This window comes from Fringilla coelebs, assembly GCF_963513975.1.
Source record: "Fringilla coelebs genome assembly, chromosome: Z".
NCBI lineage: Eukaryota > Metazoa > Chordata > Aves > Passeriformes > Fringillidae > Fringilla > Fringilla coelebs.
In genome coordinates, this window is record NC_140031.1 from 11157654 (window position 1) to 11170093 (window position 12440).

The 12440-nt window shown below is 39.1% G+C and overlaps 1 protein-coding gene across 1 annotated transcript in view; it reads right to left on the minus strand.

The window, feature by feature from the left end:
• Positions 1-12440, minus strand: part of ADAMTS12 (ADAM metallopeptidase with thrombospondin type 1 motif 12) — a gene marked incomplete at both ends in the record, with an annotated part of 140753 nt that overhangs the window by 27774 nt on the left and 100539 nt on the right. The window contains 3 exons of the mRNA XM_084225838.1: positions 3231-3372; positions 4714-4958; positions 7576-7696. Of these exons, the coding sequence (XP_084081964.1) occupies positions 3231-3372; positions 4714-4958; positions 7576-7696 (508 nt within the window). The remainder of the gene's footprint in view (positions 1-3230; positions 3373-4713; positions 4959-7575; positions 7697-12440) is intronic.

Below are 12440 nucleotides of genomic sequence, written 5' to 3' on the forward strand. Positions count from 1 at the left end.
GAAATGAAAGAAGCCATGAGAACATTTGAATACTCTGTTTCTCCACTGCAGTGGAGCTGGAGAAGGATATGCATCAGGGGATGGCATGGTGCAACCCTGAGGCCAAGAATCTGGGGGAAAATATGTCCAGGGAGCTACCCTGGGCTCATTCTGGGAAGGGACAGCTCCACTCCATAAAGTTCTTATTCATCACTGGGACTTTTTCCAGGTACATTTCCCACAGATAAGGAGCTGCACTATAGGGCTAAAATCACATTTTTTTTTCTCTTAGGACTTATGAAGATTTCCTGCATCAGTCCACTACCCTGCCTGTAGCCCCAATTTCTTATTCCCTATTTCTTTCTTGCCTCCAGAAAGCATTTGTTTGTATTGTCCTGATTTCAGTGGCTACCAAAAGCTGAAGTACCCTTGGATTTATCGTTGTGTTTTTGGCCAGTGGTGACAAAAGGATCTTTGGCAGGTCTAGGCTTGCTAAGAGAACAGAAGTCTAGGTAAGGATCAATTTCTCCCACAGGCTGTGGCTGTCAAAGTTAGTTCAGCAGTTCATCTTTCTTGGTCCTCCTTTTTATCCTAAAAATACTGGTTTATTGTTTACAGTAATTGCAATCATCCTTAAAAGTTATTTACTACTTACGTTAGGCTAAATAAATACAGCTTTTCTTCTTTGTCTCTCTGTAGGCTTATCTTCAATAAGAATTGTCCTGCAGCACACCCATAGCAAAAGATGATCTTGTCTACCTCAGTGCACTTTTATCTTATAAATTTCTCAGAACACTTCAAATGCCAGTGATTTGGTACAACAAGTGTGTTACTGCCAACAGCAATGAGTTCTGAATCTAAACAGAGTGAACATTCACATAAAATCGATATCATTGTTCGCAGCCAGAAGGATGCTCTGTGGAAGCCAGAGGAAAGTTTTGTGGAAGTCAGTTGGACATCAGGGAGAATTTCTTCACTGAAAAGGTAGTCAAACCCTATTGGAACAGGGTGCCCAGGGAAGAGGTGGAGTCACCATCCCTGGGAGTGTTCCAGAAACAACTGGATATGGCACTTGGGGCCATGGTTTAGTTGATGAGGTCATGTTTGGTCACGGCGTGGGACTCCCTGATCTTGCAGGTGTTTTCCAACCTAAGTGGTGCTATGAACAGTGATGCTGGTCCACATCCCCATGGCCCAGAGCACAACCAAATACAATGTGAACCTGCAGAGAGCTGTACGCAGATTGACATATCACACTTCCCCACTCCAGGTGATGCACTGGAGCTCTGTGCCAGGATTTCTGTTTTAATGAGCAGGGAGTGAGAGACAATACCCTGACTGCATCACTGCATCAGCAAACTACATCCTTCTTTAGACCTGTCCAGTTACTTCTCTAAACATCTGTATCTCAGGAAAGAGGGCTACAGGTTTATTAATTTCTTTTCTTCTGTCCATGAAGGAATGCAGAGAACGGGTGAGGTGTCTGTGCCCTTCATGAACTGGGATGCACCTCCTGGTTTGCCTTCCAACTGATGCCACCAAGTTCATAATCTGCTCTGAAACACAGGATTTCTTCTTATACAAAGGCAGTAAGCTCAAAAAACATTTACTAAGAGCAAAAATGCAGCTAACAGAGGAAGTCAATTAGTAGATAAAAACTGAAAAAAACCTCACATACCACAGTTATCTATCTAAGTAACCCATGTGGCAGAAATCAAAGCCACATCACACAGTTTGTTACACAGAAGAGAGTACACAGGGCTACAATTTGCCTAGTGAGAAACAGCTCCTGGAAAACTACAGCTAATGTAAAAAGAACGTCAAAACAGCATAACAAACTCCCTTCCTCTCCAATTTTCATCACAACAATTTTTACATTAAACATGACTCAGAACTAGGCAGGTATCAGAAATAAAACTTAGAGAACGCAATTAAGCAAAATCACTTGTTTTGTGCACCTATTTTAAGAAAATGGTGGGTGTCTCCCCACCAGAAAGCACATCAAGTTTTGTGCAGAGAGACTCTTCTCAAAAAAAAAAAACTCCAGAAAACAAATCACAGCACCTAACTAATCAAGCATACATATATATGAATGAGCACACATCTCCATATGTTGATTTTATATATATATATATATATATAAATATTTTTTCAATTCTATGTGGATGTTATTGAGATGGGATATTTTACACTAGGCTTCTAAAAGTTCTTCTTTTAATCTTATAAAATTAGGTCACAAAATGCCTTTTGTCCAAACCACTGAAAAGACATTTTTTTAGTGTCTTCTCTGACAGAAGAGATTTAAAAATGTTACTCCTGCAATCATCGGCTTTTAGAATCACAACTGGGTTTGTTACAACACTTGTTTGTCCTTTTTCTTTTCTTCCACAAAGCAGTTAAAAAAGCAGCAATTACCAAAAATCACTAACGATACTATAGCATTAGAAAAGGTCTTTCTCATATTAATTGTCTGGTTGCAACGCTGATCTTCTACTCTTCTGTACAGTTTTCACACTGTACAGAATGGTCAAAGAACAAGGTTATGGTTGTATCTCCAGAATTCTTTTACTGTCCTGTGAAAATCAAGAGCTAATTCAGGCAGAAGGCTACAATTCCTTTCTCCCAAGTTCAGACTTCTCTTCATATACAACCTTTTCATCACATTTTCAAAATTATTCCCACAAAAGATGGATAAAAAAATTACTAATGTAAAGATTTGGTCTCTTTACACTTACTGTTGGTTTACTACAAATATTAACTTTATCTCATTGATGTTAGCTACTTCAGAGGAAGTTCTCCTGGCAGCATTTTGTGTGAGTTACCAGAAGCCAACTTCTAGATCTGTTGTTAAATCCTACTTCACAGTCATCATTCTGCTTGTCTGGTTTATTGTGCTGCACAGAACTACAGTATAACTGCAGTAGTACCCAGGCTATTGCCAAACTGGCAAAGACATGGAAGTTCTCAAGACTAATTGCAATTAAGTAACTACTAAGCAATGCACAAAAAAGAGTTGTTAATTGTCAAGGTAGGACAGAAATGAAGAATATTTTTTGTAGTTATTATATAGTAAAGATTTCATAGGGAAACAATAGTAGGTCATAAATTTGTATTGCTGGAAAGAAGGGCTATGGTGAACAGTATTGCCAAAAAACATGATGGAAAGAAAACAGTACCTTCTCATTTTGGTTCACAGAAGCTGAGAATTTCAGGGCAGGTGTTTTAGAAGCCTATTTGACTTATATAATTACCTCTTCCACAGGTAACACTGCAGGCTGTCCACTCTCCATATTGCCAAAAATACTCTGGCTCTCCAATCTCATTCTCATTACTCTCTTCTTTGCGTACAGTGTATTCATACTCGATTCCAGGGTTAGTTTCTTGAAAAAGCAGCTGGACAGAGTGGGGTTTATTAGTGGTTTAACTCATAATCTACTGGTCAAAACTTTCAAAGTGTGAAACTGGAATAATTAAAGCTGCCCATGAAGTCTGCTACCAGTTCAGAGAAGCAGACTTGCAAAATTTCCACTTCTTTGTCGACAGTGGCATACATGAATTTTTCAAAGACACAGCTGTTTACCATGCATTTCTGGAAACACAGGTGGGAATAAATGGGTCACCATAATTTGTATTCTACTCACTATAAGAAAAGATAATGCAAAGTCCATCCAAAGCATCCCTATGCGGCTGATTATAAGCTATTGTCTATCCCACTATTAGTTATAATTTTACTACCTGCTGAAATAGCTGTTACAAAACAACCATTAAGTCAGAAAATTACAGATGCTATTCAGACACTGCTTTAATATTATTTTTCAGTGCTTCTGAATTAAGAAGAAAAATTTCTTCTTGAGAAGAGGTACTCAAGAAATTTACCTGAGAGGGAGAAAGTAAACATCATTAAGGGAAAAAAAGATTTCAGGCATGAACTTTTACTCTTCTTCCCAACTGTAATAAAAGTGAAGTCTGAACACTCATTAGTTTTGTCATCTCACCAGACATTCAAAGTGTGAAAGTGGTCTCCCATCCCACCCCTAATACTTCTTTTGATTGGATGGTGGATAAACATGCAAACGAGCCACGAGAGATACTTCCAAAGATCAAAAGGCCAATTCCAAATTATTTTTTCAGAACTGACAGAAACTGGTTATGTACAAGTCAGAATCCATAAAGCAACATGAAAGAAAAAAAAGAAATCAGCCTCTGTGGATATTAAATGGGTCAGTTTCACTTAGCATAAGCTATAAACCCATCTATATAACGCTGTATGCTTTTCTTGCTCTGTGTAAGCTGTCACTGCTGTCAGCTGTCCCTAGCTCTCACTGTTCACAGCCTCACATCAGCTCCCTTTTTGTGACAACTTATTTTTCACCTGGATCTGGTTCACATCACAGCCATGAGTTGGTCCAATTTGGTACAAGAGACAAGGAAGTCTGGGTGAAGTACTGACCAAATAGAAGCAACAGGATCCCTGTCCTAGTGGCAGCACAAGATTATATAAGCCTTTAACAAATATTGGAGTGCAGTACAGGATTTGCGTTCTCAGGCAGGATGAGCAACCCTCAAAAGCAAAATGCTTATTTCTCTCAAAACAGCTCAATTTTTTTTTTCAAGACAGCACATCAATGGTGTTTTATATACCAATAAACATATTTTCCCAGCCCAACCTCCAGGGCCCCAGCACATTCTGCTGCCATGCAAATTATCAGGTTCTGCTCCTGAGCTCCTGTTTACCTGAATCCATATTGATTCATTGGTGGGTCCTGGAGCAGTCAAATTTTCTAGATCCCCTGTTCTGTCATACTGAAATATTGTGCCTGCCACTTTGTATTCACCATTCCACTGGATGATATAGCCTCCATTCAGGTAGTATTTTTCTGGGTCTTTGCTTCTCATAGCAAGGAAATTTCCGGATTCTGTAACTTCCATGACTTTGATTCCCCTTGCACCTTTTGGAATTAGCCCAATATCAACATATCCTAAGAGACAAGAAAAATTTATGGAGGTGAACAACAGAAATGTCACTGCATTTTACTTATTTGTAAGATGATTAAAACAACAGCTTTGCTTGAAAAAAATACACAAATGTGCTGTCACAGGGCTTGTATTTCAGTTTTTTTTAATAGTGTGACTTTCCAAGTCAGGGTTTCTAGTATCAGTTAGGGAATAGTGTTTAGGCAATGCCAGTGGCATTTAGAAGGGATGCAGAGGTGAATGACTTTCAGAGTTGTGCCAGGGGAAATCTACTCCACACATGAGCATCAACATTTCCATAACCATGCCCAAGGGCTCTGGCACACTGTAATCTGGAGAAATGCCAGGGAGTTCCAGCAAGTTAACAGCCTTTTGTGGGAAAGGTTTTTTTCAATTTGCAAAGAACATTTTCATCTGTGCACAACGTACAGGAATGCACGGAATTCCATGCACCTTCTCTTAAGGCATTTAAATTCCCTGTGACTGTTTGCCTTACAACAACAACAATAACAAAATAATGCTATTCAAATGCCTCAAATTACTATAAATTCAGCACATTTTTGTAAACTACCGATCTTCATAACAAAATTCAAGGGCTCTTCATGGGTAGTTATCTGTTTAGAGATTTTTGGTTTGTGTGTTAAGAATGACCCAAAGCATCCATTACAAAATTTTGTTAACATCACAGGCATATGTGACATCAAACTTTGTGCTTCTCACCTTACAGGAAGCTGCTACCGTTGTTGCTACTAAATTGTAAAAATAGGAAGTTCACATAGATACTTGAACACAAACACAGATAGCTTTCTTGTTATTGCCCCTAGCTGAGCTCTAGAAATTACATGGATGACATTGTTAGAAGCTGGTGCACTTGGAGTGTGAGCTGCATTTTGTGCTGGTTTACTTCAAGACTGGAACATGAGTTCCCCAGTTCTCATCACACCTTTCTGAGGTCACGAATTAAATTCTGAGAGTCACATAATGTTCACCTTTCTTGTGAAATGAGCTTTTCACCTTTGATTACTCACTCACATGAGTGAGATAAACCACAGTGGGCATGGTAAGAAATCTTCAGTATCAATGTTCTTCTCCCACCAGCACTATTTACGTGCTGTACAACAACCTGCTGCTGTAAATAAGTGCCCGAAAGTCTTTAACATCTCATTTTCTTTGCAGTTCTTTTGTGGAGTAATAAATATTGGTTAAAACATCCTATGCTTCTTATGGTACAAAACTGAATCTGTCTACTTCAGGTCTTTCCTAAAGAGATTGATAATATATAACTATATATATGGATTTCCAGTGATGGATGTTTAAGAAAGAGCATTTTCTGAATGTTGCCTTCTGCGAGTCTCCTTGACTGACTGTGGAAATCAAAACATATTTTTCTAAGTGAATCAGTTTTTTCTAAGTGAATGAAATAAGAAATTCTGGAAGCTCACTTCTATTATTCAGGAAATCAGTGGTCTAGGTCTATTGTAAGTAACCAAGTCAAATGATTCTACCAAATGTTCTATTCATTCAATGAAGAGAAGACATGTTACAAACACAGTGTGTGATTATGTAACTAAAGGCTTGATTAGAAGGCATACTTACAACCAAGACAAATTAACACAGCATGGAAAATCTTAATTATGTCACATCCTGGCAGCTTGGCTTTGAAATGTTGGTATCCTTTTACTGTAGGGTTGGGTTGGTTGGGTTTTTTTTCTATTTAATTAGAATAACATTTGTTCAAAACACAAAGCATTAAAACTCTAAGACAATTTGTATTCTATTGCAACATGAAAACCTGGATATCCTTTCAAGATTTTGCAGAGTTATTTTTGTCTGAATCTTATAAACCTTATTTTAAATGTATTGCAACTGTCTGATAAGGGAAGTTACCATCCATTCAGTATATCACCTTCTGCCTTCTCCTTGGCCCTCCCCACCAGCTAAATTACTTTCTGATTTCCCAGACCCTCTTGCTGAATCCCAATAAATATTATCTGATTTTGAAAGGAAAGCTGATCAGCAGCAAGCTTTTGAGCTTGTCATTCAACATAATAAATTTTTGTTTTAAAATTCTGTGGATGGTGTTTATGTAGTTGTTCCTGGTTATATGGTTTCATTTGATAAGGATCTAGAGATCCAAAATTCAGTAACAGTCAAATTGTCAGCTGTCTCACTTACACTGGGCTCATTAAATCCTGGAGCAACCTTATTGCACGTGCTTCTGCACACCTGTGAATTGGCAACCCCCAGATGCTATTAATCCTCCCCTTTTTAATTAGAATTAAATCTATATGCTCCCAAAACAGACATGAACAAATTAATGAAACCCTTGCTGTATGCACAACTCTACAAGGCTGAAGAACTTGTTTCTCCTTTCCAACTTTAGTGAGAAAAAAAGTAGTTTTATTCAGGCCATTAGCACAGCATTGCAGATCAAATGATGACCAGATCTGACTATGCACAGAGCATGCATGTTTTCTGGCATAAGCATGATTCACTGAAACACCCATCTACAATTTCCCATGCAGATGATCACTCAGTTTTCAACAAGAAGCACTTTTAATCATTTTTATGTACAGAAATTACTTCACCAATGGAAGAATTTAAAGGAGAAATCCATATTACCAAATCCTTCGCTTTGATTAAACATCATCTTCACTGTACGACAAGCAGAGCCATCTCCCAGGCAAACTCCACACTGGTCTTCTGTTGCGTTGGAATTTATCTCATAATCACAGCCAACAGCCTAGAAGGAAAAAACAGTGTCAGAATAAATGCAACCTCCACAATGAATTACTCACAGCTCATCTATCACTGTGCTTCTGAGCAGGGGAGTAGTATATATCCTGTATAGTGTATTACACCAAGGTGAAACACAAACCAACAAACAGTAACCACCACCACGTCACAAAACATACAGTAGTGAAATGTGCTGCCCAAATGGCCTCATTATCTGGGACTGGCCACTACATCTAGTGCCACTACATCTGCTTTCTTATGTCACAGAACCATCCCCAGGTTCCTGGGAATACAATGCAGTAACAGAACTGAAATCTCTGCTACCTTTTTGTGGCCATCTCACAGCACAGAACCTCTACTACAGTCAACCCCCCTGGCAAAGAGAAACTCTTCAGCAGGCACGAAGTTTTACATCAATAACTCTCCAGCTTGCCAGCATAGGGGCATGGGTCCAGATACAGTGGGTGAAGTGGGTCAAGTTCTAGTAAAAACTGATTTTCCAGTTTATGCCTGCTACAGGAAGAAGAAAGTCAGAGGAAAATGTATTCATCTTGAGTCAGGAAAAACCTTCCTTGCCCAGTCCAAAAATTCTGTGCTCTAATGTCTTTAAATTTCAACAGAATTTGCATTTGGCTTTGGGATTTTTTTTTCTGCCTCTCTTCAAAAACAGGCAGGATTGCAGAACACAGCATAAAGTCCAAAACTTGGGGGTCGTCAAAGCATCTAAGATGCCTGGAGGCTTGTGATACAGATGAATAGCCAGAAGCCTGGTAGTATGTCAACGTTTTGTCTTGGTTTAAGATAGGGGATACAGTATAATCAAGCCGCCCCAAGACAGGTTTTCTCAGCTGATTTTTCTCAAAATAAACTTTCAGGTGCTCTAGCTGCCAACCTGTATATCACCCTTCTGATGTATGAAAATCTGATATATGAACATCTTTTGATGTTGAGCTTATTTTACCTTCAGTATATCAGCTACTGTATTTTTCTGCAAGATTCTGACAGGAAAATCCACCTATTAGACTAACTTAGGGATACAGGTTCCTGCATTCTCTAATATTTTTCTATCATTTTCAGCTTAATTAATACCTGAACATTTGTCAAAGTGCCAATGATTAAATGAACAATTAGAGAAACTGTGAGAAACAGAAACAAGGCAAGGGCTCAAGCCACAGATGGTGCCCAACTGCATCACTTAAAAGAAGATTCCAAAAAAGAGATGCATCCATCACTTACTGCCAATTCATATCCAGCACCTTTCACGCCAGCTCTGAAAAGTCACAGCCACGTCAAAAGGTTCTGCAGCAGCCTTAGCTTCTTCCTCCTTTCAGCAAAGGCCACTTTCAAAAAATGAAATGTAATGTCTTGCACATACACAGATCCTGGCACCAAGACCACACTTATGAGCAGTACAGAAAGTTACAGAGAAAATGATATGTTAGCAAGGTGACTAACTTTCTGCCTCCAAGTATGTAGCTATTTGACCAAGGATGGATTTAATCAACTACTCAGAATACACAGATGCCACTGCTACACCAACAGGAAGTTTCTTTATCTTTCCAGGAGTTCAGATCTGTCTCTTCACCAGTTTATCTTCAACACTTCCTAATAATTTAGAGAGGCTGCAGTGTTGCTGTTTTCTCGGTGATGCATTCCACAGTACATCTACTGTACTATTAGTACATCTGTTAATCATCTGCAAGCAGGGAAGTCACAGTTATCTGGCTTATTATTAGATCAGAGAAGCAATAAGACACTCTGGAGAGTCACAGAATTTGAAGTTTATTTTCCCTACTATGCACATATATACTTGAACAGAAAGGTGGGGAAAGTCTGAAGATGGAACTCTTGCGCTTTGCTATTAGAAAAAATGATTAATGACTGCTGGGAGCTTGTATTTTGAACTTCTCTAAAATTATTTGTCTTCAAATTGTATATTTTTGCGAAATTATCATTTTCCGATAGAAAATTCATGTTTCGGAAAAGGTTTCTGTCCTTCTTTATTTATTGTGCATTCTTGTTTGAGAGGCAGCACACGGAATTAAATTATCTATTTCACACTGTCAATCAGACACTTTGAAATGAACATCACTGAGCATAATTACCTTCCAAGTGCTGTGGGGTGTAAAACCCCCCCTAAGGGCTTAACTAATTAGTTCTGATTAGAACAGCTGCAGCCCTGGCTCTGAGATGGCAGCAACCCTTCCCTGCCTTTGCCATTAGCAGATCAGTGCTTCTGCATGACGCTACTCCATCAGCTCAGATCTTTCCCACTTCACCATTTCCTTTACCAACAGGTCTATAGCATCAAAATACGGTATCACTGTGATGTGAAGGGAATGCCTTTGTCCCTTCCAATAACAGCAGCAGAAGTTTCTATTTCAGTGTTCTTCTGATATATGAAACAGTTTGCATCCAATCAGATATGAGCCTTACCTAAACATGCAACATTCCTACACATTCCTGAGGTTTTGGAATACCCAAGAATGAGGTAGGGCAGACAATTTACTCTGCTACAGTAAATAAAGCTTTTGCTTTATTCCCCAGCCCTGGGGTGCTGCTGGTGCTGCCATGACCTTCACATCTAACAGCAGGGACTCATCTCACAAAGCCATTAAAAACCATCACAAAGCAATAGTCTCATGTCTCAGAATAAACAGCATTCATTTACTCCAGACACATTTCCATGAACTTTAATTTCCAGACCATGTTTTCCTTTATTGCTCCAGTGAATACCACATTACTTCTGCCATCCATTAGAATAATTTCAAGATGCATCATACTTCTTTTTACTTGCTTTCCTCATTATTCTTATTCTTGTGGATGAATTTTCTAAACATGCCTCAAACTTTCCAGAAGATCAATATGACCCATTAATGGGCACTTGCAGTCCAGAACTAGATGATATTCAAGGTCCATTGCAACCTGAACCATGCTATGACTCTATGATGAATTTCTGACAAGCAGTTGCTAAAGAGGTTCTGGAGACTAATGCAGGTTATAAAGCAGGAAAGAATATCAGCAGCAATTAGGCTCTGCTTTTTTTACACACATATGTCCTTGTGCACCCTTTGCCTGTGAACCATGCTGTCTTACACACACACTTAGCATCCTTCCCTGCAGCCCTTTGCCATTGTCCCACTCACCAAGAGCCCTTTCTAATGCATCTGAGATCAGCTTTGTTTCTGGTCACAGCACACAGTGCAGAGGCAGATGCAATGACCTGAACTGCCCAGCTGAATTACAGGAAGGAGAAACAATTTATTTCCTGCTGCTCAGTGAGTAAAGGGAAAACAGCCAGAGATATTGGCGTTTTTCCATTTCCAGAGGGAGAGACTTTGTGTCAAATTGGCAGTGGGAGGCAGATACAAAAAGTCCTTGCTGTCACTGAAGGGTATGGGCTTGAAGGGTACTGCTTGAATATCCATTATGTGAATGCTATATTGAACTTTAAGGTCTTCCCTCCTTTTGTCTCCCCCACGAAGTCTTCAAATAAAGAAATCATGGTTACTTCATGTTCGCCATGACATTGCCTTGAATAGAGAGAAATGTGTCCTGACGTCAGTAATTTATCTTGTAATTTGTCTGTATGGGTCTGAATCAAATGTCCTGCTGGACTAGCAGTGGGAGGAGAAAGCTGAACTGCAGTGTGAAGCAGTGAAGTTACTGCATAAAAATCCACGCTGTGTAATCTGCTTTTCAGTAAGAGAAAAAAATGGTTCCTTCCCTACTACACAGCTGTGTAGTTCTCCAGTACAACGTCAGTCTCTCACAATCACAACCATGAATTACCACAGATTTGCATGACTGAAGGTCACTTAGGCCTATCAAAATTCTGTGCAGGAGATGAATGGCTGTTAGAAACATCAGAGATGTTTCCAGATCCTCCACCCTCAGCATCTGCACACTCCAGGGCAAAGAACATGCAAGCCTTCTCTTTTAGATGATGTGACAGCTTGCACTTAATCAAAAATCCCCATTATCAGTGCTGAACAACCATATTCTGGGGGCAGCATCTTCACTCATCAACAACTGGGGGAACAACTGACTCACCTAGTAAGAATTAAGAGTGCAGTTGTGATGTATAATTTAAGCACAGGAATATAGGCTATGTGCTTTACAGATCTCCCAGTTCAAAGGGGGAAAATGACAATTGAAAAATGAGTGCTAAGGCGTACAGTAAAAAAAAAAACTAATCATAGTATAGCTTGATGATTTGAAATTAAGTTATTAACAGATCTTATTAGATCTCCTGACAGAACTCTTCTGTGTAAGATCAGTGTTGAGAGAGGACCCAGCTATTTTATAATCCAGGCTTTCAAATGAGTTAACAATTTTAGCTTGTCTTTGAATGGACAAGTTCTAAAGGAATACCATGCAAACAATACCTCACTGTAAGCCTTCCTTCAGTATGGATGCACAGGCGGCACTTCCAAAAAAGTAGGAGATATTGGATAAATTAAAAGGACCAAGTGAATCAGTGGTCTGTCTGTACTTCTCACTTGAAGGTGCACATTGTGTCTTTGTCAGGCCAGCTAGGAAAGCACCTAGTATACCTCAGGTAGCTAAAATGAAGCATCTCAATCCACATTTAGCCATTAAAGAAAGACCAGTTTCTCTGATAGCTCTGAACAAATTCATGACAAACGGCAAAATCAGACTAAAATCAGATGAATTTAGAAGATTAATATATTTTTTGGATCTGTCTTGTTTTGACATACCCAGTAGAAAAACTCTGAACTCATTTGATA